The 20970-nt window shown below is 43.8% G+C and overlaps 1 protein-coding gene across 1 annotated transcript; it reads right to left on the reverse strand.

Annotated features, from left to right (window-relative positions):
• Positions 1-7979: 7979 nt before the first annotated feature.
• Positions 7980-18188, reverse strand: LOC147313865 (tyrosine kinase receptor Cad96Ca). Its single transcript, XM_086260579.1, has 12 exons — positions 17366-18188; positions 17179-17251; positions 17021-17108; positions 15268-15493; positions 14984-15122; positions 14061-14159; positions 13525-13685; positions 13252-13389; positions 12035-12146; positions 11167-11266; positions 9406-9505; positions 7980-9012 (listed from the first exon to the last, which is right to left on the reverse strand). Exons 2-12 carry the CDS (start codon positions 17192-17194, stop codon positions 8905-8907), a joined length of 1287 nt encoding a protein of 428 aa, XP_086116705.1. The 5' UTR covers positions 17195-17251; positions 17366-18188; the 3' UTR covers positions 7980-8904.
• Positions 18189-20970: the final 2782 nt, after the last annotated feature.

The following is a 20970-nucleotide window of genomic DNA, read 5'->3' on the forward strand; positions in this document are numbered from 1 at the left end:
TTGATCAAAATTGCAAATCAGTTTGTAAAAAGGGTCACCAGCACCTTTATTGCCTTAGGAAACTTGTTCATTTCCACATTGACCAAAAAATTTTAACTTTGTTTTATCGTTCTTTTATTGAGTCTGTTTTATCCTTTTGTTTGGTGGCATGGTTTGGTCAGACCTCTGTCACAGAGAAAAACTCTCTAAATCAGATAGTGAGATGGTCCAGTCGTCTGATAGGTGAGCCACAGTCTTGTTTAGCCTCCCTGTACTCTAAGCAGGTACAGAGGATGGCTTTATCAATCCTTAAAAATGGTTCCCATCCTCTAAGGGGTGAATTTCAGCTTCTTCCCTCAGGACGGAGGTTTCTATTTCCAAGATGCAGGACAAAGCGTTATAAAAATAGCTTTGTCCCCGTTGCTGTCACTGAATTAAATAAGAACTGTTTTTGATTCGAAATATTAAAGTATGTGTCAGTGAGTTTTATATATTTACTAGGTATGTGTGTTTTTAAAGGGATGTCAAATGCTGTCATTTTTCTGTAAAGCAAATTTACCTTGCCTTTAGGTATAAATAAAGTTACCTTACCTTACCTTACCCTTCCTGTCAGGTAATCAACAATCCAGGACACCAGAGAAGCATCCACCTGCATCGCTGCTAACTTATCACCCAGGAGGGTCGGCCTGATGGTGTTGAAAGCACTGGAAAAGTCAAAAAACATGACCCTCACAGTGGTCGCCGGCTGGTCCAGATGGGTGTAGACACGATTGAGCAGGTAGATGATGGCGTCCTCAGTTCCGAGACGAGACTGATAAGCGAACTGAAGGGGATCCAGATGTGGTCTTACTAAAATAAAAACTAAAATAAAAACTTACTATGGGTCGCAGCTGGTCCAGGATGAGCCTTTCCAGGGTCTTCATGATGTGGGAGGTCAGTGCCACGGGCCTGTAATCCTGAGGGCCACTGGGACGTGGCGTCTTTGGTACAGGGACGAGGCATGATGTCTTCCACATCACTGGGACCCTCTGCAGACTCAGACTCAGCATAAACAGTTTATGAAAGACTCCACACAGCTGGGGGGCACAGGTCTTGAGGACAAGGGGACTCACTCCGTCTGGTCCAGCAGACTTGCCTGAGTGAAGTCTCCTCATTTGCATCTCAACCTGGTATTGAGTGAAGGTGATGGGTGGGGGAGGGGTGTCAGGAATCTCACAGGAGGCAACATGTGAAGAGAGAGGCTGGCACAGTGGTGTGGCTCTGGATTCCAGGCTGACTGCAGGTGAGGTTGTGGGGGTGGGAGCAGACACTGTGGTGTCGAATCTATTGAAAAACAGATTCAACTCGTTGACTCTATTCTCACCTCCCTCAGCTCCCCTGCTGTTGGTTGGCCTGAATCCAGTGATGGTCTTCATGCCCCTCCACACCTCTCTCATGCTGTTCTGCTGGAGTTTCCACTCCAGCTTCCTCCTGTAATTGTCCTTAGCCTCTCTGATCTTGTCCTTTAGTAACACCTGGACCTTCCTCACCTCCTCTTTGTTGCCCCCTCTGAAAGCCCTCTTCTTGTTGTTGAGGAGGGCTTTGATGTCCTTAGTCACCCACGGCTTGTTATTTGGGTAACAATGAACAGTCTGAGCTGGAACAATGGAGTCGGTGCAGAAAGTTATGTAGTCTGTGATACACTCAGTAAGCCCATTGATGTCCTCGGCGTGAGGCTCACAGAGTGTTTCCCAGTCGGTCACCTCGAAACAGCCCTGTAGTTCTGCTAAGGCCTCCTCTGACCACCTCCTGACAGTCCTGGTGGTCACAGGTTCCCTCCTCACAATTGGCACATAGCGGGGGGTGAGGTGAATCAGGTTATGATCTGACCTACCAAGTGGGGGGAGGGAGGAGGAGCTGTATGCATCCTTGATGTTAGCATACAGTAAGTCTAAAGTTTTCTCTCCCCTGGTGGGACAGTCCACATATTGTTTGAATGTTGGTGTATTGTCCAGTGATACATGGTTGAAGTGACCCGAGATCACAATAAAGGCACTCGGGTGCTGAGTCTGTAACCGAGCTATGGCAGAGTGGATAGTGTCACATGCAGCTGTGGGGTTAGCAGAGGGAGGAACATAAACAGCCACCAAGATGACGTGAGAGAATTCCCTGGGTAAATAATATGGCCTGAGTCCAACAGCACATAGTTCAGTGTCCGGGCAACAAATCCTTTCTTTGATTGTTATGTTGGCAGGGTTACACCACCGGTTGTTAACTAAAACAGCAAGCCCACCTCCTTTCCGCTTACCGCTAGCGATGCTGTCCGTGTCCGCCCGAACAGTGTGGAAGCCTTCCACGGAAGCATTCTCATCGGGAATGACCTGGTGCATCCATGATTCGGTGAAACACATCAGGCTACACTCTCGGTATTCCCTCTGACTCCGTACCAGTGCTGAGAGCTCGTCGATTTTATTCGCTAACGATCGCACATTTCCCATCACGATAGACGGCAGACACGGTTTAAACCTCCTCCTCGCTTCGAGCCTCCGCTGTCTCACCGTCTCCTTTTTTCTTCTCTTCTGTCCTTGACCTCTGCATCCCCGAAGTGTTTTCCTCCAAATTTCAGCTGGTACTTCTGCGGGCCTGGCCAGCAAGCCGGCCGGCATCAGGGCGATCAGCTGATCTCTGGAGTAAACAGTCCGTGCGTGTAGGAGATGTGCATGCGCACTTACTGCTTCATAAGCTTCATTACCTGTTTGGGTCACCCTCAGCAGCAACAACTGCAATCAAGCGTTTGCAATAATTGACAATGAGTCAATGACAACAGCGCTGTGGAGGAATTTTAACCCTCATTTTGCAGAATTTTTGTAATTCGGCCATTTTGAAGGCTTTTTAGGCATGAACCACCTTTTGAAGGTCATGCCACAGCATCTCAATCGATTTCAGGTCAGGACTGGGGAGGCCACTCCAAAGTCTTATATTTGTTTTGTTTTTTTTAAGCCATTCAGAGGTGGACTTGCTGGTATATTTGGATCATTGAGGTCAGCTTGAGGTCCTGAACAGATGGCCTTCAGGATGTTTTGGTAGACGGCAGAATTCATGGTTCCATTTACCACAGGAAGTCTTCCAGGTCCTGAGGTAGCAAAACAACTCCAACCATCACACTACCACCACCACAGGAGGGGGAGGGGGCATTTAGGATTTTTCCCCCTTAATAATAAACACCTTCATCTACATTACACTGTACATACTATGCAATGATATATTGAAACAAGTGCAAATACACAGGTAAACACAGTTTGTCAGCATTTATATTTCACAGTATGAGCTCTCTTAGGCTAAGTTTTTTGTAAAGGCTCTCCAGGTTCTTGAGGGACATTCTGATGCTCTTCTTTGGATGTTGGATGTCTTTTGTTTCATTTTCTGTCAAGATGATCCCACAATACTACAATTATCAAAGTCAAAGCTAACCGCTAACCCATGACAGACCCTTCACTATGTTTTACGCACGGCTGTAGACACTCACTGTCGTACCCCTCTCCTCACCTGCTCTGTGCATATTTCTAATTTGATTAAACACCATATGAGCCGTTCCAACTGTTTTCTGTCCACGTCTTGTGTAACTTCTCCACCTTTTTGTCCCCCTTCCTTCTTTAAGAATGGCTTCCCTTCAGGTGAGACCATTTCTGAAGAGGTTTCAGCTGAAGGGCCAGAACCAGCTCTCCTAATGGCATGACTTTCACATTGTTCTGAGTGAGAAAGTGTTTCCAGACTCATCACTACTTCTTCTGTCTTCCAAGGACTAAAACAGCCAGACAGACCATGTGAAAGATCAGGATGCACATGTGACAAATCTGTCTGTTAATATTGCTTCTTTTGTTAAAACAATGTATTGTAACACACTTTTTTTTTTAATCTGGACAATATTCCAGATTTACATCTGCATCAAATGCCACCCACCCATCCATCCACGGTGGTTAGCACTGTTGCCGCACAGCAAGAAGGTCCTGAGTTCAGTTCCACCATCAGGTCGGGGTCTTTCTGGGTGGAGTTTGCATGTTCTCCCCGTGTTTGCGTGGATATTCTTCAGGTTTACTCCGGCTTCCTCCCTTACAGTTCCATATAGTCCAAAGACATGCAGGTAGTGGGGTTAGGTTAATTATTAACTCTAAATTGCCCGTAGGTGAGACTGAATGGTTGTCTGTGTCTATGTGTTAGCCCTGCGACAGACTGGCGACCTGTCCAGGAAGTACCTCTCGTCCTAAGACAGCTGGGATAGGCTCCAGCTTCCCCTGAGACCCTGACAAGGATAACTGGATGATGGATTGATCGATTCATCAATTTTAATTATTCTTGCAATTTATTGAAGACCTATCATGTTATTGGGAGCCAGTTACAGAATTAACAGTTTTTCTTGAAAGAAATTTGTTTTGTTACAAGTATCTTGCAGCTATCTTAGAAAAATTATGAAGTGATCTCTAGATAGTGGTGAAATCAAAGGAGCAGTACCGAAGAAAACCATTTTATACTGTGAAACATGAGCTGTTGCTACATAAACGTTGAAAGCCAACTTTCTCACATCTCTTCTGTTCTGGGTCGATCTGACCTGCAACATAACAGGAGGGATCACAAATGAAATCTCAAGAACAATGCATAAAATGAATGGCCTGATCATCTTTCTAAAATCCCTAATGTTCAGTTTTGGGACCACTACTCTTATCTGTACATTTGAATAGAATAGAATTAGAATAGAATTCAACTTTATTGTCATTGCACATGCACAGGTACAGGGCAACGAAATGCAGTTTGCATCCATCCAGAAGTGCTTTAGTGATATAGATATATTACAATATATATTAGCAATAATATAGATATGTGAGTATATTACAGAAATGGGTCTATTATGGTATGTTATAATGTACACGGTATGAAGTATGTTGTGAATATTCTATAACTATAAGTATGTACAGGCTGTAGTGAGTACAAGCTATGTACAGGATATGAACAGGATATAAATATGAAAAACTATACAGAATATGAAATAAATAACTTTACAGAAATCTGAGATATACAGCTATACAGAAATGGGAACTATGCAAGTTGTAAACAGTTGTAGGATTAAAGATTATTGAATGTACAGAATGATTATTTACACAGAGCTATACAGTAGTGCAGTTAAGATAAGTGAGGGTGTAGATAGTTTCTACAGAGGCTATAAAGTGCTAGTGGTTGTGAGTGGTGGTTCAGTCCATGTTATTATTGTGTGTTTGAGGGTACAGTTGTCCATTGTGGGTGTGTGTATGTTTAGTCCATGAGTTTAACGTGGGTCAGATGTCAGGAGGCAGAGTTCAGGAGTCTGACAGCTGTGGGGAAGAAGCTGTTCCGGTACCTGGTGGTCTTAGTCCGGAGGCTCCTGTAGCGCCTCCCAGAGGGCAGGAGGGTGAAGAGTCCATGTGATGGGTGACTGGGGTCTTTGATGATTTTCCCAGCCCTTTTCAGACACCGCTTCCTGTAGATGTCTTTTATGGCAGGAAGTGGTGCTCCGGCGATGCGCTGGGCAGTTTTCACGACCCTCTGCAACGCCTTCCGGTCCGAGGCAGAGCAGTTCCCGTACCAGACTGTTATACAGTTGGTCAGGATGGACTCGATGGTGCAACGATAGAAGTTCACCAGGATGTCTGAGGACAGGTGGTTCTTCCTCAGAGTCCTCAAGAAGAAGAGGCGCTGGTGAGCCTTCTTGACCAGCTTGGAGCAGTTGGTCGTCCAGGTGAGATCCTCGGAGATGTGGACTCCCAGGAACTTGAAGCTGCTCACACGCTCCACAGCCGTCCCCTTAATGTGGATGGGTGGATGTGGGTCAGCATTCCTCCTGTAGTCCACGATGAGCTCCTTGGTCTTCTCGGTGTTAAGCAGCAGGTTGTTTGTGTCGCACCACTCAGCCAGACGATCCACCTCCTCCCTGTAGGCGGCCTCATCGTTGTCACCGACGAGGCCAATCACCAATTGACTCGTGGCTATGGTTCCAAATCGCTTCCACTTTGTTATAATACCACTAACAGCTGACTGTGGAATATTTAATATATTGGGAATTTCATGACTGGATTTGTTGCACCCTAACCCTATCACTGGAATTCACTGAGCTCCTGGGAGTGACTGGAACGCCTGAATTCAACAATTTGGATGTGTCAGTACTTTTGGCAGTGTAGTGTGTAAATCAGCTACATCCACGAGAGGGAGAAGAGTTAATGAAAAGGTAAATAATTATGCCTCACAGTGATTTCAAAATAATTTCCATTTTATGATTTCCACAGAAATCGTACCAATGTGTTCATGACACCACCTGCAGGGGTTGGATGTGTTAGTGATGGGCAGGAGGAGAAGTGCAGAACACTGGTGGATAATTTGGTTCAGGAGAAGTCATCTGCCTTTCAGTGTGAAGGTGGCCAACCTCAGGAGGAAGAGAACAGCTGCACAACCCATTTTCATCCTGGGACAAGATGATGATGTGCAAGTATTTGTCGTCCACACTGACAACAAGTTGACCAACACACAGGCTGTATAAGAGAAAGCTGTGTTTCCTAAAGAACCAGAGATCCTTCAATATGTGCAGCAAGTGTGCATTGTTATGGTCGTCTGGGGGGAGTAGCATCAGAGTTTGGATAAACTGACTGCAAACTGGTCACTTACTAAACTGTTACCCTGCTGGGTAATCCTGAGCCTCTGCACCAGTTAGTGAGCAGGTAGTGAAGCGCCTTCAGACCGATTCTGCACCTCTGCCACAAAGACAGAGGTGAGTAATCTCTTATGAAAACATGCTATTGGTAGTCTACCCAGTAACGGCTCCTCTTGTTGTTACACCTTTCAAGTAATAGGAAAAAAATCATATTTATTTTATTTGCATATCAACAAAAACAAGCCACTTATCGGGGCCTGGAGCCTGGGGCTCGCTCGGGCCCCTTCGGAGGTGGGGTGCCCCCGGCCTCTCGGCCTGGGGCTCGGTCACTCAGGCACGGCTGGCTGCCGGCGGAGCTCATGAGTGCGTCACTGCAACTCCCCCTGGCTTCTGCTCCGCGGCTGCTGAGTGAGCCCTCATCTGGGACTCTCCTCAGCTCTTACTGGGACAGTGGTGCGGCTGCCCCTCTGTTGGTCTTCCTTGGTCTCTTGTGTTCTGGGGGCCTCTGGATGTCTGGAGTTTTGATCTCCTCCATACCTGCTTCATGCCCTGGAGGACGGGGCTGTGGCCCCCCCACACCCTCTAGCAGATCATTACATGAAGGAACCTTTTAAAAAACAAAAAACAAGCGCGTCCATGCTCACAGGTGTACACACGGGTGATCACACCCACAAACTACACCCTTTTTGGCTCCTACCTCAAAGCACACTGTGTTCTGTTGATCTTATGTGCTGCACAATAATGTTTAATATTTAGTATTTACTGTCATATTCCCATATATCATTGTGATGTTGTTTATTCTATTACTCTTGTTCTCTTCTGCTTGTTTTCTTTTTTCTTTCTCAGCAGGTGATCCAGGTGATTGATATATGCATTTTTTTTACTCTGCCCGTTCTGTTGGTTTTTGTCTTTTGCCCTTCTCCCCCGTCCCTCTTCTCAGCTGTTTCTCTTTCCCTCTTTCTTTCTCCCCTTCTTTCCCCCAGTCAAGTCTGTCCCGTATTCAGTAAGTGAAAATAAAATAAACAATAAAAGGTGAATCAAATGGACCATTACGGCAAGGCTGGGATGGTCAATTTGGTAAAGTAAATCCGTTGGGCATCTTTCTTTGCCTTTAGACAACAATTCTGATGCAAAAGAGCCAAACGGGACAGGCAAAAAAACAAAACAAAAACAAGCCGATGAGTTAAACGTAGAACAGCATTTGGTCCGTCCCCCTTCACAGGTAAGTCTTCCTACAAATCTTTGTCTGCTTGTGTTAGTCTCAAACTTTTCCATTAATACAATTCTGTTCTGTCATTTATCTTTATGTTTGAGTCTTAAAAGCAAAACCAGGGACAAGGTCTGCAATTCAGCTGTTGCAGTTTATTCAGATGTAGCAATGTTAAGTGACCCCTGCTATAGAAATACATTAAAACTGGATTTTTTTCTATTGGTTTACAAAACAGCAAAACAGAAAAGCTAAAATATACAAATGAACGCAAACACTGAGAAAGCTTTGAATAAATTAATAAAGAAATGCTATTAAAATACAGACATATTAAATAACGTACATCAGACATGTCAGACTGCTGAATGCTGAACAGCTCCTCCTGTTGGACTTTACGTGTGATCATCTTGTTTCATAGAGGTTCTTCAAACGTTGAGCCGAGAACATAAATGTGATCTAAAAACGTATGTATGTTGAATTTTGCACATTTTCTGCAAACAGTTTATGAAACATCCTTGTAAAGAAAACACAACAATTAGACTCCAGGTAACAAATCAGTGCACACTGAATGATTATGAAGTGAGGCTCTCTGTATTGCTTTCAAATAATTATTCTCAACTTTTCTCATTTAGTATTACTCAGGCTGCGTCGCTGCACACACTGGCATGATTCAGCCTTCAGTGGTCCCGTGTGTAGCTGGTAATGTGTCAGTATTTGTGTCTGTTGTCAGAGGAAGTTGAAGTGTGCGCCTGTTAGGATACATTCACAAAAACAAAGTCCTGAAATGTGACAGTCATCAGCGTACAGTTGGCAGACTGTGATCACACAGTTTGATTCTGTTTACCACAAAAATTGGTTTTATATATAAACTAATATTTTATATATGAAAAATAATATAAGAATATAAAAATACAGAAAATGAAAACCACAGGTATATATTTAAAAGAATCCTTTTTGAACAAACATGCACATTATGACTGTTGTGATAAGTTTTCTGCTCCTTTCATTTATTCAGCAGGAATTAAAAGCCCACCTGAAATCTGCACGCATGATTTAAAGTACCCGTTTAGAAATTAGTGTCCAAACTGACACTCGCTGCTCGTAAACGATTGTTTTCCTGAATTTCGGCCTCATCTGTCACCACCTGCTCTGGACTCTCCACATCCACGTAGTCCTGCAAAGAAGAACACAGTTTATCTCACACATGTTTGTCTATCTGCAGGTTCAAACTGGGAGAAAGTTCAGAAAATAATCTCTATAAACACAATTCAACTACATGTGGGTGCATTTAATAACCAAAACACGATGAAGCAAAAGCTGAGTGAAACTCAAACGTTACCTTTCTGTTTGATTGAATTCATTTCAACAGAATTATCGCGTCAGTGAGTATTTAAGACAGAGAGACTGAGGAGTTTACTCTGACAATACTGTGGAAACACTTCATATAGTCGCGTTTTTGTCAGGATTTTAATGCTGTGTGATGAATATCTCAGCACCACAAAGGCTATGCTGTGATGTTTACAGATCATAACAAAGAGAGAAGAGCTTAAAACATGCTGCTGCTTACCGCATCGTTTTCCATGATGCTCTCCAGCATGCAGACGATGTCTGTGAACGAGGGCCTCAGGGTGTACGGCTCCTGCCAGCAGTCTCGCATGATGTGAAGTCTGTGAGGTCAGAGGCCACTCAGTGATACACAGTCCATGATTCTCTATCATAGTTACTATCATCCTGAGGTATAAGAGGATGGTACATAAGGAATGGTGCGGGACTGGCACATGAATGCGACTCATCCAGTTTAGATATTGATGGGGGGACGAGTTGAACCGAAATTAAGCTAAAGGAGGAAAAAGGTCGGAAAGCTACGTCCAGCAGAACACAGTCGCTTTCAGTTTTACTTTGTGAGTCATCTACACACGTGTTCTGATGACACCTCCCCCTCCTAAACACACACTTCCATCACAAGCACAACACACAAAAGACATGATTTTGTTTTTCTGAGCATAACTTCATTAAATATTCTCCTGAAAACAAAACTCTGTATGAGCCATGAGGCTCGACAAAATGCTCCTGACAGCGAGCCTCTTTAGTAAACGCAGCAGCTTTTTAGCGGTTTTACACAGATGTTGATGGGTCTTTTAGATTTCTGCCAAGCTAACGGGATCGAGGTGTATTCCTACCTTCCTTGGGTGAGGCTGACTCCCCCCTTTGTTAGAACTCTCTCTGCTTATTTGGCCGTTACAATTAGCCAATCAGCCTCCCCGGTGTACGTGCACCTGCTGTTCGTAACCTCTGGTTTGCACGAGCGATCTTGTTCCTTCTGCAGCTTGTTTTCCAGCTGTTTCTTTGCGTATGACACTTTGTCATTTGCTGACTGCGTGTCATAACTGGCCGACTGTGCCTCGTGTGTCCTCCTCTGAGTTCTACCAGATATCTTTGATTTGACAACAATTGTTCTTAAATTTTGGATGTTGATGTTGCTGCTCGCCTGCTGACAGGGACACGCTGGCTGCCCGTCCGTCTTAGAATTGACTTTAAAAGTTTGTTGTTCTCCTGGCTCCTACGTACCTCTGAGCGTTTGCTGTCGTGGCCCCCAGATTATGGGATACGTTGGCCCTCTGTATTAGGCATATTTACATCTCTTTTAAAAACACACATGTTCTCTGAGGCATTTTAGGAAAAACCAGCTTCTGGACAGATTTAGTCAGTTTTTTGGTCACTTTTAATCTTTGTTATTTCTTTAATTGTATTTATTATCTAATTATTAATTCAAGTGTATCTTTTATTTAATTATTTTATTATTATTTAATTTTCTTTGTCTGATTAATGTTTGATTTCTTAACTTTTATCTCTGTTTTTACTGGAAAGTACTTTGGTCAGCCATGTTGTTTTTAAAGTAGAAATAAAGTTGGATTTTTTCTGATTTTCAGCAACAGTTTATGTGTTGAATATTGATGCTATGATGGCATGTTGTGTTCTTTAAAGCAGCAGCTTCAGATTTGCTCTGAAGTCTCTCACAGTGACACGGGAGCATTACTCTGCTAGAAACCTGAAAGCTGATGTTTGTGTTTCAACAAAGCTCAATGAAACCTGACTCTGAGTAACAGCTGATTTCATTACGAGGATGATTCTTCTGTTGAGAACAGCAGTATTACTCTTTACTGCAGCAGAGTACACATGTGCGGTTGCATCACGAAACATGAAACGTGGCACGGCCTGCTGAGGGACCCACTGTGACAGGGGGGAGCTGTTTTCAAAATGAAGAAATAAATCTAACTTAACTGACATATATCAATAACTAATATACCTAAAGGCAGTTTTCACTTACATCTCTGGTCTGCAGCCTTCCGGGTTTGTGTTTTTGTGACCCATACAGATGTGGTACACCACTTGCTCTGATGTCTCCAGGTTTGGATACGGCAGCGTACCTGAAAATGTATTCATATCACAATTTCTCTTAAAGTGGATTCTGTCACTGAATATGTGCCCAGAGCAGCAAATATCACTGTGTAATAGAAATCCCTGTGTGGGTGTGGACTGCAGACTTTTAGTAATTTACAGTAAGACAGATAAAAGTATCCAACTCATAATCTCTACAAAGAACCGTACAAACACTGCAGGGTCCACGAGTTATTAATACACTGTAATTCAATTCAGCTGTATTTATATTGAGTCATATCACCACAACAGTTGCCTCGAGGTGCAGCTATTGCAGTTGCACTGTAGACTTACAGGACAGCTAACGTTTTAAATGTCATACGACTGAACTGGAGAGCGAAGTCAGACAAAAGTAGGACGACAGGATGCTTCAGTCAGCTTCTTCATGTGTTTGGATGCTGGTGACAAGGCGCCAGGTTTCCACCTCTGTTCAGAGATGTACTCGTAACCAATGACACAACTTTCCAGAGTCAATTTATGTTTATATTTGTGCTTACATTAATGTTGTGTTATTTCATTTCAGCACTGCTAATACACTGTGGCTGTATCACGGTAGAGGAAACAAGCTTTTAATTTCTCCATTTTATTCTGGCCGGAGTGAACAGCGGCCCGTTGTAATGACTTTCAACCAAAACACGGAGCCACCACAACACAAGGCCGCTCTTCAACAAAGAGCACGTTTGGAACATATTACTGAACAAGTAGAGGAGAAGTCATGATTTCCAGTGGTCAGAGAGCAGCCCGAACCTCCCACTCACCAAATGTCTGCATCTCCCACAGCACGATGCCAAACGCCCACACGTCTCCCTTGTAGCTGTAGTAGTTGTTCTTGAAGTACTCTGGGGGGTACCAGCGCAGGGGTACACGTTGCTGCACAATTTACACATGATGGAAAAAGTGATTTCACCAAAACTTGAAGGTGATATTTTCAACTATGTCAGTGGGACAATTTTAGACATCTAAAAAGATCGTGGAGGAAATGCACGACACCATTACTGCTGGTCTTTTTCTGCACCACAGTTTCCTGTTGAAAAGGATGTTGCTAAATCTCCTGCACACGTGCAGTAACACAGAAGCAAAGTCTGTTTCAAACTGGGCTCAAAAAGAGTTCACTACATTTGTAGCTCAACCAGTAACAAAGGTCATCCTATCACATCAGGTCGGACCAAACGTGAGATGCAGTTACACTTTTTGTTTTTGTAATATCCAGGTTACATTTGAAAGTGTTGTCCTGAAGCACTTTCAGTCAGGACCACTTTAGCTAACGAGAGATCGCCTTTTACATCCGCGGTCATTTAGATTTGCTGGTGTGGCTCATCTCTGGGACATCCCCGCTCTTCCATGTGCACACATCGAAAGCTGGAGGTGGGGAGAGGAACAGCAGCAACAAAGCAAGGCACCAGCAACTACAGACAGTGATTAAGTCAGAAATTACATAAAAGGAGAAACAATGGCGGAGGAAGGGGGTGCGAAGCGGCCTAAAGACGCGCAGTAACTGTGGACGGCTCCAATAGCTTGTACAAAGGCATGACTGGCTGTAACTCAGGATGTGGAGCAGGTCATCTGCTAAATATAAACACCAAATATCCTCAGGCAACATCTGACTCAAAGATTCTCTCCTGAGTACAGATGTGTGCACACGTTGGACAGAAAGCACTTCTGTAGAAGCTCGTATGAATGGAGCAGAGCTCATTGAGGCTGGTGCTGAGATCAGCTGATGTGACGGTGGCTGACTTTGTTCAAACTCTGCTCAAACCTCAAACATGCATTGATGTTACAGTGAGAGTGAAACTACAGCGCGGGAGCAAAGCTGGAAACGTTTGGGTCACTTTGGATTCTCACTGGGAATCAAACACGAACGGAGGACGTGATCATCCACAAATAAGATCAATGAATTTGAAAATGTGCTGCAAAGCTGTTCGGCAGTCCGAGGACTGTGAGAAAAGGATGCTGTGTGTGCGTACTGCGATCTTACACGTGGGTTTCTCCAGCGACTGCTGCGACGGCTCGCCATTCGCGTCAAGTCTCGGGCGAGACCAAACTCGGCCACTTTCACCTCCCAGGGAAACTTGTTGACCATGACATTCCTCAGAGCCAAGTCACAGTGAATAATCTGCACAGAGAACCAACAACATTAATGCAAAATGTAAACACAACGATAAAAAGTGTGTTCAAACTGTCAAAAACAAAAGTCACACTGGGACAAAGTGGGACCAGTATATTTCCTATCAGTCTGCTATGCTCTTACCATTTTGGAGCGCAGGTGCTGCATGGCTAGAGCAACGTGGTACGAGGCAATGGTGAGGAGGCTCTGCAGCTCAGGGTCAGTACTCAGGTGGGCTCTGTTGGTCTGCAGGAAGGTCCTCAGAGTGCCGTAGCTCACATACTCCATGATCAGAATGTAGGGCTCTGCACAGAGAACATCCCAGTCAGAGACAGAGACGTAGGGCCTTACAGAGGGACACGCCTCCAAGAAGAATGCAACAGACGTTACAGGTTAGTTCGTAGTTACAGGTTAGTTCGTAGTTACAGGTTAGGAAAGGGGGGAAACTAAGCATATCTGTCGGTGTGGAGGAAGATGACAAACAAACTGGTTCTTTCTACTCTACCTGAGCACTCTATAAAACATTTACCCGTTCATACAAGCACTTTTTCATGGTTACGTGCTTTTTGGCATGCAGACTGGAGCAGCCAGGGCTCAAACCAACAACCTTCTGATTAAGAAGGTTCCAAGCCGCTCTACCTGAGCAGAGAAACAGCAGTCTGTATGCACATGTTCATCACCTGCAGTGGTGTTCCAGTCCAGTAACTGGAGGATGTTCTTGTGGTGCATCAGTTTTCTCATGATGGAAACCTCCATGTCCACGTGTTTGAGGCGGACGCCTGAGGTAGAGGAAGACACAAAGGTCAAACCAAAGCCCAGATGTAACTGGCTAAATCAAAAGGAACGTATTCAGTTTTGTACTAAAGCTCAGCATGATTCATGTTAAAAATAATCCTCATTATTATTCTTGTCCTGACTCTTAGTTCAGCACCTGAGCTGAAGTGGTAAACGAAAAAGACAACAAAGAATAGTCGATGGATGCTAAAACTGTAGCTACAGCTGAGAGGAGTTGCAGATTCAGGTGGTTAGCCTCTGTGAGCTTGTCTCTGTGGGCAGCTCCTCCCACTTCCTTTTACAGTATTGAATGCATTGTTGTTATACGGCAAAACTTATATTGTACAAGATGAATTTGGTGCCATCAAAGTTCTCCTAGCTCGTCTCAGAGCTGCGTTTGCCGTCACTGGTCACAGCATTTTAGCAATTTCATGAAGTCTGGAATCCCACAGGGTTACGTGTCAGTGCTTTTACACTACACTCGCTTCGTTTTTTTCAGTGCTAACAGTAAGTTATGGTCGGGGCTGTAATATTAACACCGAGCGCAACGTCAAAAATGTATGAAATGGCTCAGACCAATTTGTTTTTCAGGAATATTTGATCAACCAGAGCGATGACGTGTTGCAAAAACTGCATGAAAAATGTAAACAAACGTGAGCTTAAAGATTCCCACTAATTCTACTTAAAAACAGAATATTTGAACATCATTATAGGACAGCTTACAATCATTTACTTGGATGACAGTTTCCTTCTGCTTATCATGTCAAGTACTTAATTACTGCTTTCAGGGATGCTCCGCCTGCAGGCAAACCTCCAGCCATGTCCTTACCTTCCTTGCTGATCTTACAGGTGAACATGCTGTGGCCTTTACACGTCCCTCTGGTCATCCTGGCCTGGTAGAAGACGCCCTCCTTTCCTGCTTTGATCAGCTGCAGAAGGTTCAGGTCTGACTTGGTGAAAGGAGGATCCTTGAATTTGAAATAGACCCGTTCGTACATCATCAAGGTAGAACCGCACCAAACAGAACATGTGAAATCTAAATCTATCATCATCTGAAGGTTCATCTTCTGTGTCTACAGCAGGAACACAAAGATATCTGTGAATCAGCGCTACCTGCTGCAGTTGCTGCAGACCTTTCCACAGCTTCTTGGACGGAGACCTGGCTGAAGTGCTGGGTCGGAGTGGAGATTTGGGAGGAAGTTCCCGCTCCTCCTCCTCCTCCTCCACCACAACTGGGATCGGCCTCGCAGGTAAGAGGGGAGGCTCTACCCGAGGCACAGCACTCATCAGCATCTTGTTCTGCCGGAGCAATCTGATTGTCTTGAGAGCGGATCGGTATCTGCAAAATAACGTAGACAGTAGAACAGGTAACACCGACCCAGGTACGGAGGCGAAACACTCGGCTGCCCTACTAAACCAGGAGCAGCAAGCCTGACGACACACAGTTTGGGACTCGGAGCTAAACTGTGTAACTGTAAGTGACACTGCACATAAACCAAAGATCCAGACATCCAGTCTCTTCCACGTGTCCTTGTCAGTGTCATTGGGGGTGGAGCCTATCCCAGCTACCACAGGGTGAGAGGAAGGTCACGCCTGGGACAGGTCGCCAGTCTGTCGCAGGGCTAACACAGAGAGATAGACAACTGCTCATATTCACACCTATGGGTGATTTAGACTCACCAGTTAACCTGAACCCACTAACTGCATGTCTTTGTGCTGTGGGAGGAGCCAAGAGAACCCACTCAGACACGGGGAGAACACCCAGACTCCACACACTCCCAGCCAGACAGCGCATTCAGACCCAGGAGGCAACAGTGATAATATTCCTAACCTTAATGAAAACAAATCACATTTATCTAGAAATACATTATCTATAAACAGATCACCGAGTCTTGGGAGCTTTATTCTAAAAAAACGAGCTAAAACTGGTGGTTGGATAGCACAGACATGAATTCAGATGGAGGCTGCAGAGCTGACCCTGACTCAACATTCGTTTTGAATAAGTCAGTCTTTTGCTATTATTTTTCACTTTTCCACTTTTTGTAATGCACCATCATTTTAGTTGGTAACATGCTGCACAAATAGAAATGTTTTCAGAATAAAAGAACGAGGAACAGCTGAGAACAGCTGGCCATGTGTTCTTTTTGGCTCATTTCAAAACAGCGACACATTTGAATGGGATTGTATGCTAATACTGAAAGATAACATATGACGCCAAAATATTAGAAACATCTAACAAGGTGCTGTATAAAGTAGGTCCGTAGACATCTGTATTATGAGTCTATGTTAACACGATCTCTTACAGTGGATAACATCTGTTTTTGGACCTATGGCGCTATGCATTTATTATAATAATAATAATAATTATAATACAAAGGCTGAGCAAAAAAACTAAATTCATCTTCGGTGTTTTCACGTTCTACTTTAAAAGTACATAAACACTGAAATCTGAAGACTGCAGATCTCAGGAAATGAGACGATCAAAGAAGAACATCTCACTTTTGTAAAAAGGGAAATAAACGTCTACACCAAACTTCACACAGCAGGTGAGAGGTACATTTCACAAACAAGCAAAGACAAACTTTAAGGAAACCGTTATAGCGGTTAGCATCTGAGCGGCTCATTCCCTCCGTGAAGCCAGTGTGGCCAAAAATGGGCTTTTATTAACGTCTGATCTTATAATATATTCACGCTAAAGTACGTGAAGGGAAATTGTTATGTTTTATTTAATAATGCTGCTGTTACTGTTGCAGCTTTGGTGAGGACAGTCAGCTTAATTTGAACATAAAATGTAGCAAACAGACCAAGTGAGACTGAGGTCACGTCGTTAATAAAAGCCTTTTTAAAGAACTTAAAATGGACTTACTTTCTGATGCACACGGCTCCCAGCACTGTGAACACCACGATGGTGAAGGAGAGGAGACCGCTGAGGGTGTATACAACGGAGTTGACTTCTGAAAGGCCACAAATAAGTAAGTCTAAGATTCACGAGCTCTTACAAAGCGTCAAAGCCTCAAAGCTCACCTGAACAGTTCGCCATGTCCTCTGCTCAGTGTTTGTTTTCTGGCACAAACTGGTAAAAGAACATCAGGCTGGTCTGGAACAGCGATAGGAAGAACGTTTAGAACGTTTCTTTTTATAGAGCTGATTCACTGAAGCCCAAAATACAAAGAAAGCACAGGAAGAGAGTAACTAAATGAAAAAGCCCTACCTGTGCTCTGTGACAACTTTGATCAAGTCCATTCTTCTCACCTAAGCCTGCCAGTCAGACACCAGACAGTATTTATTCTGCTCGGTCCCACTTAAAAATTCAAAAATCCGCCTTGTGCTGGATAAAATGTCTGACCCGTGTTGTGTTCAGCAGGAGCTCTCACAGTACATCAACCACAAGACAATCAGAGGAAATGAAGTGAAGCAGCAAGTGGTTTGAGATGCGCTGTTTCACCTCACGCTGATTTCTAGAATGAGTGTGAGTCCACTTCACACTAAACTGTCTTCATGTCAGCTCTCCCAGCTCACGCAGTCACGCTGCAGATGCTCGGTCAGTTTGTAGAAGTATGAAAGTTCCTCAAAAAACTTTAATCATGCAAACTGTTTTTTTCTTTTAACTCTTTGGTTTACCCCCGCACCCTCTCATTAACCACAGTGGAATATTATTTACTGCAGCAAAAATAGAAATACCACAGTACTAACGACATAATCTCAAGTTAGACTCGAAGACGTTATCTGTGCAACTTACAGTAACAATGTCATGTAGAGGGGCTCAAATCAATGTAACAATGTTACAGTGATTATTTGATGGAGCTCGTTTTAAGCACATTATTTACTGTCGGGTAGTTTATTGTTCTGAAAAATGACCTCACTTTAATGTTTAAGGACAGCTTTCATAAGCTTGTTGGGGCTGCCAACAGAAAGAGAACCAGATCAACAGGTCATCTAAAGTACAAACATTTTAAATTTAATCACACCCAAAAGTTAATCTAGTGTTAAGTTACCGACTTAAACACACTGACGCAGTGTGACCAGTCACAGTCTCTCTGCTCTGACACTAAAAACTAAAAATGTCAGTCAGGATTAGGCGAGAGGTGGAAAAGCCCCTGACTGGTGCGCAGGGCAGAAAGAGTAGCGCTGTTTAATTCGGAGAAGCTGCTGCAAAGCCCCTGTGTGTGGTTTCCTCTCTCGTCTGTTAGCTGACTGCAAAACACCGAGGAAGGACAACAAAGGTCAACAACTGTTTTAAATTTGCTGCACTTCTTCATTATGACGAGCACAATCATGTAAAACCACTGCTGTTTCTAACATGTTAGCATGCTTACATTTGCTCATTTGAACCAAATAAAAAGTCAAGTTTAAAAGACTTCCATGCAAAGAAATGAAGGTCCAGGGCTTTGTGGTCTAACCTCTGTCTGCCAAAACTCGCTGTAGGTGCATGTAGTGTGACATCTGTGGAGCCCGGGCATGTGTGGGAGGCTGAGAGATACGCACAGCATGCGCTGTAGAGAGCTCCTCTGCAGTAAAAAGTGGTAAAGTGGGGTGAGCACGTATAGACATCTCCAAAAAATACAATTAAAGGAAAACTTTTTAATAATCAGTTAAACTTGTGGGATGTTGCTCTGCTCAATTAACCCTCATAATGTCCTCCCGATTTCCACACAGCTGTGGTCCTCAGGGGTCAGAAATGTCCCCACTTCATTTGAGTGTTTTTTAAAGTATAAATTGTCAATCAATTCAGTGTTACACCTTAGTTTTACTTAAGACCAACACATTAACACAAAATTTACCCAACATTATTTGTTCTATGGCCACCAGACCTTGTTTACATAAAGTACACTTTGTTTTTGAGCGAAAATAAAACGAGACAATAAAAGATTGTTTTGACTGTTTGTCTAACTACAGAGTGCTGTATGTTGAACTGTAGTGAGAAAGTTCTTTTGAAGCATTTATAAATTTTAAATGGCAGCACATAATCACAGCTGTGGTCCTCAGGGGTCAAAAATGTCCCCATCTGGTTTGATTGATACTTAATTAATATGAAGTGGATTTTTCCCCACTTTTAATTAAAACTTAATTCAAACATTTTGACACAATTTTTTTTATTCCATTTTGAATTTAAGTCTGATAAAAACCTCATAAAAATGAATTTTTTCTTTGTTTTCGGGTAAAAACTAAATTAAATCATCAGTTATTGTGAGGATCGTTTCACAACCAGAGTCGGTTGCTTTAAAGAGCAGGAGGGGCCGTTACTCAGTTTGCTGCTATTAGAGATCAGGATGAAATCCTTGTGAGACCCTGTACTGGTGCAGTGGGTCCTGCTTTCCACCTGGTGCACGACAGTGCCCGGACTCATGTGACCAGATTATGCAGGCAGTTCTTGGAGGATACCACTGCCTGGTCTCCATGCTTGCTGGACCCACGTCCAATAGAACCTCTGGGAGATAAACAATATGAGAACAGCACCACCAAGGCTGGAGATGGAGCAACACTGAAAGAGAGGACCGGTGAAGCACGCAACACATAACAACAATGCTCAGTGGCTAGGATCTAAGAGCACACCACAGCAACCATCACAGTGGCAGAATGACTCACAGAAGCTAAAGCTACAGAAGCTAACTACACTCCATCAGCACAAATTAACGAGCTGCTTATGTATGAGATACACCCAGAATGGCTAACTGAAGGCTGGATAGTCCTGATCCCCAAAGATCCCCAGAGGACATCAGTCATGTCCAACTACCGGCCAATAGCCTGTCTCAGCACTACATGGAAGCCCCTTTTAGGCATTATAGCAGCAAGATGGATAGGTGTATGGCTCAATACATAACCAAGGAATTGGCAGAAACACCAGAGGGGCAAAATACCAACCAGTGTTCGAGCAGTCTCGCTAGACTTCTAGACTCTCTAGACTCTCTAGAACTGTACAAGATCAGTGTGATGCTGAGAACCTTCTTCAGGAATCCCATGGGGGAACAGAGACCAACAGAGGCCAACTAAAAGTCAATACCACAAGTTGCCATCAAGTCTAGGATCTAACACATGCTCCGTCCCAAAAGCTGTTCTGCATAGACCTGAACCCCATGGATGGAGCAGTCGTTAACCACCTCTAGATGGACGACATCAAGCCTTATGCCAGGAGTGAACAAGACACCAACTCACTGATCCACAACAACAACATGGGAATGCCATTGGACTGGACAAGTGTGGTCACATGGTAACAAAGACAGGGCAACATTGCAGACACCTACAAGTACCTTTGGGGGGACACAGAGGCAATTTGGAACCATGAAGAGGCCACCAGGAAAGTTGCAACCAACAAAATAAGAGATAAAAGCCACTGACATTGAAACAAGGAAGCTCCTTACCATGCATGGAGTCCAGCACCCTCCAAGGAAGGACCTCGCTCTCCTGCAGCAGTGCGGTATGAGAAGGGTCCAGAGGAACAAGTGGTATAAATGAGCCCAGAAGAATCTGGTCTACATCAGAAGGTTGAATCTAGTCAGATATGCAGACCACCTCAACCTACTGGATGACTTATACGCAAGTGTGTTTCAGGCACGTCTAACCAGGAGGAAGCTCTGTGGCAGAGCCCATGAAGCTGTGGTTGCAGCCTTACTTCCCCTACAGCGAAGACATTGACTGTATTCCAAATTAGAGATGGACCGATCCGATATTACGTATCGGTATCGGTCCGATACTGACCTAAATTACTGGATCGGATATCGGAGAAAAATAAAAAATGTAATCCGATCCATTAAATATCACGAAAGCACCTCACAAAACTTGCAACACGCCGTAACTCACCTCAGGTTAGCACCACGT

The sequence above is a fragment of the Aulonocara sp. 'chitande type north' Nkhata Bay genome, linkage group LG14, assembly GCF_057382095.1.
Source record: "Aulonocara sp. 'chitande type north' Nkhata Bay isolate Kocher_YH1m ecotype deep benthic linkage group LG14, A_spYH_male_GT1.1, whole genome shotgun sequence".
In the NCBI taxonomy this organism is placed as follows: domain Eukaryota; kingdom Metazoa; phylum Chordata; class Actinopteri; order Cichliformes; family Cichlidae; genus Aulonocara; species Aulonocara sp. 'chitande type north' Nkhata Bay.

Bases quoted from the DNA above. Each gene is read 5' to 3' on its own strand.
- LOC147313865 (XM_086260579.1), bottom strand. The intron at 15,494-17,020 runs GTAAGTCCATTT...GTTATTTTGCAG, and splicing joins GGAGCCGTGTGCATCAGAAA to ATACCGATCCGCTCTCAAGA. The intron at 14,160-14,983 runs GTAAGGACATGG...CCTCTACCTCAG, and splicing joins CTGTAAGATCAGCAAGGAAG to GCGTCCGCCTCAAACACGTG.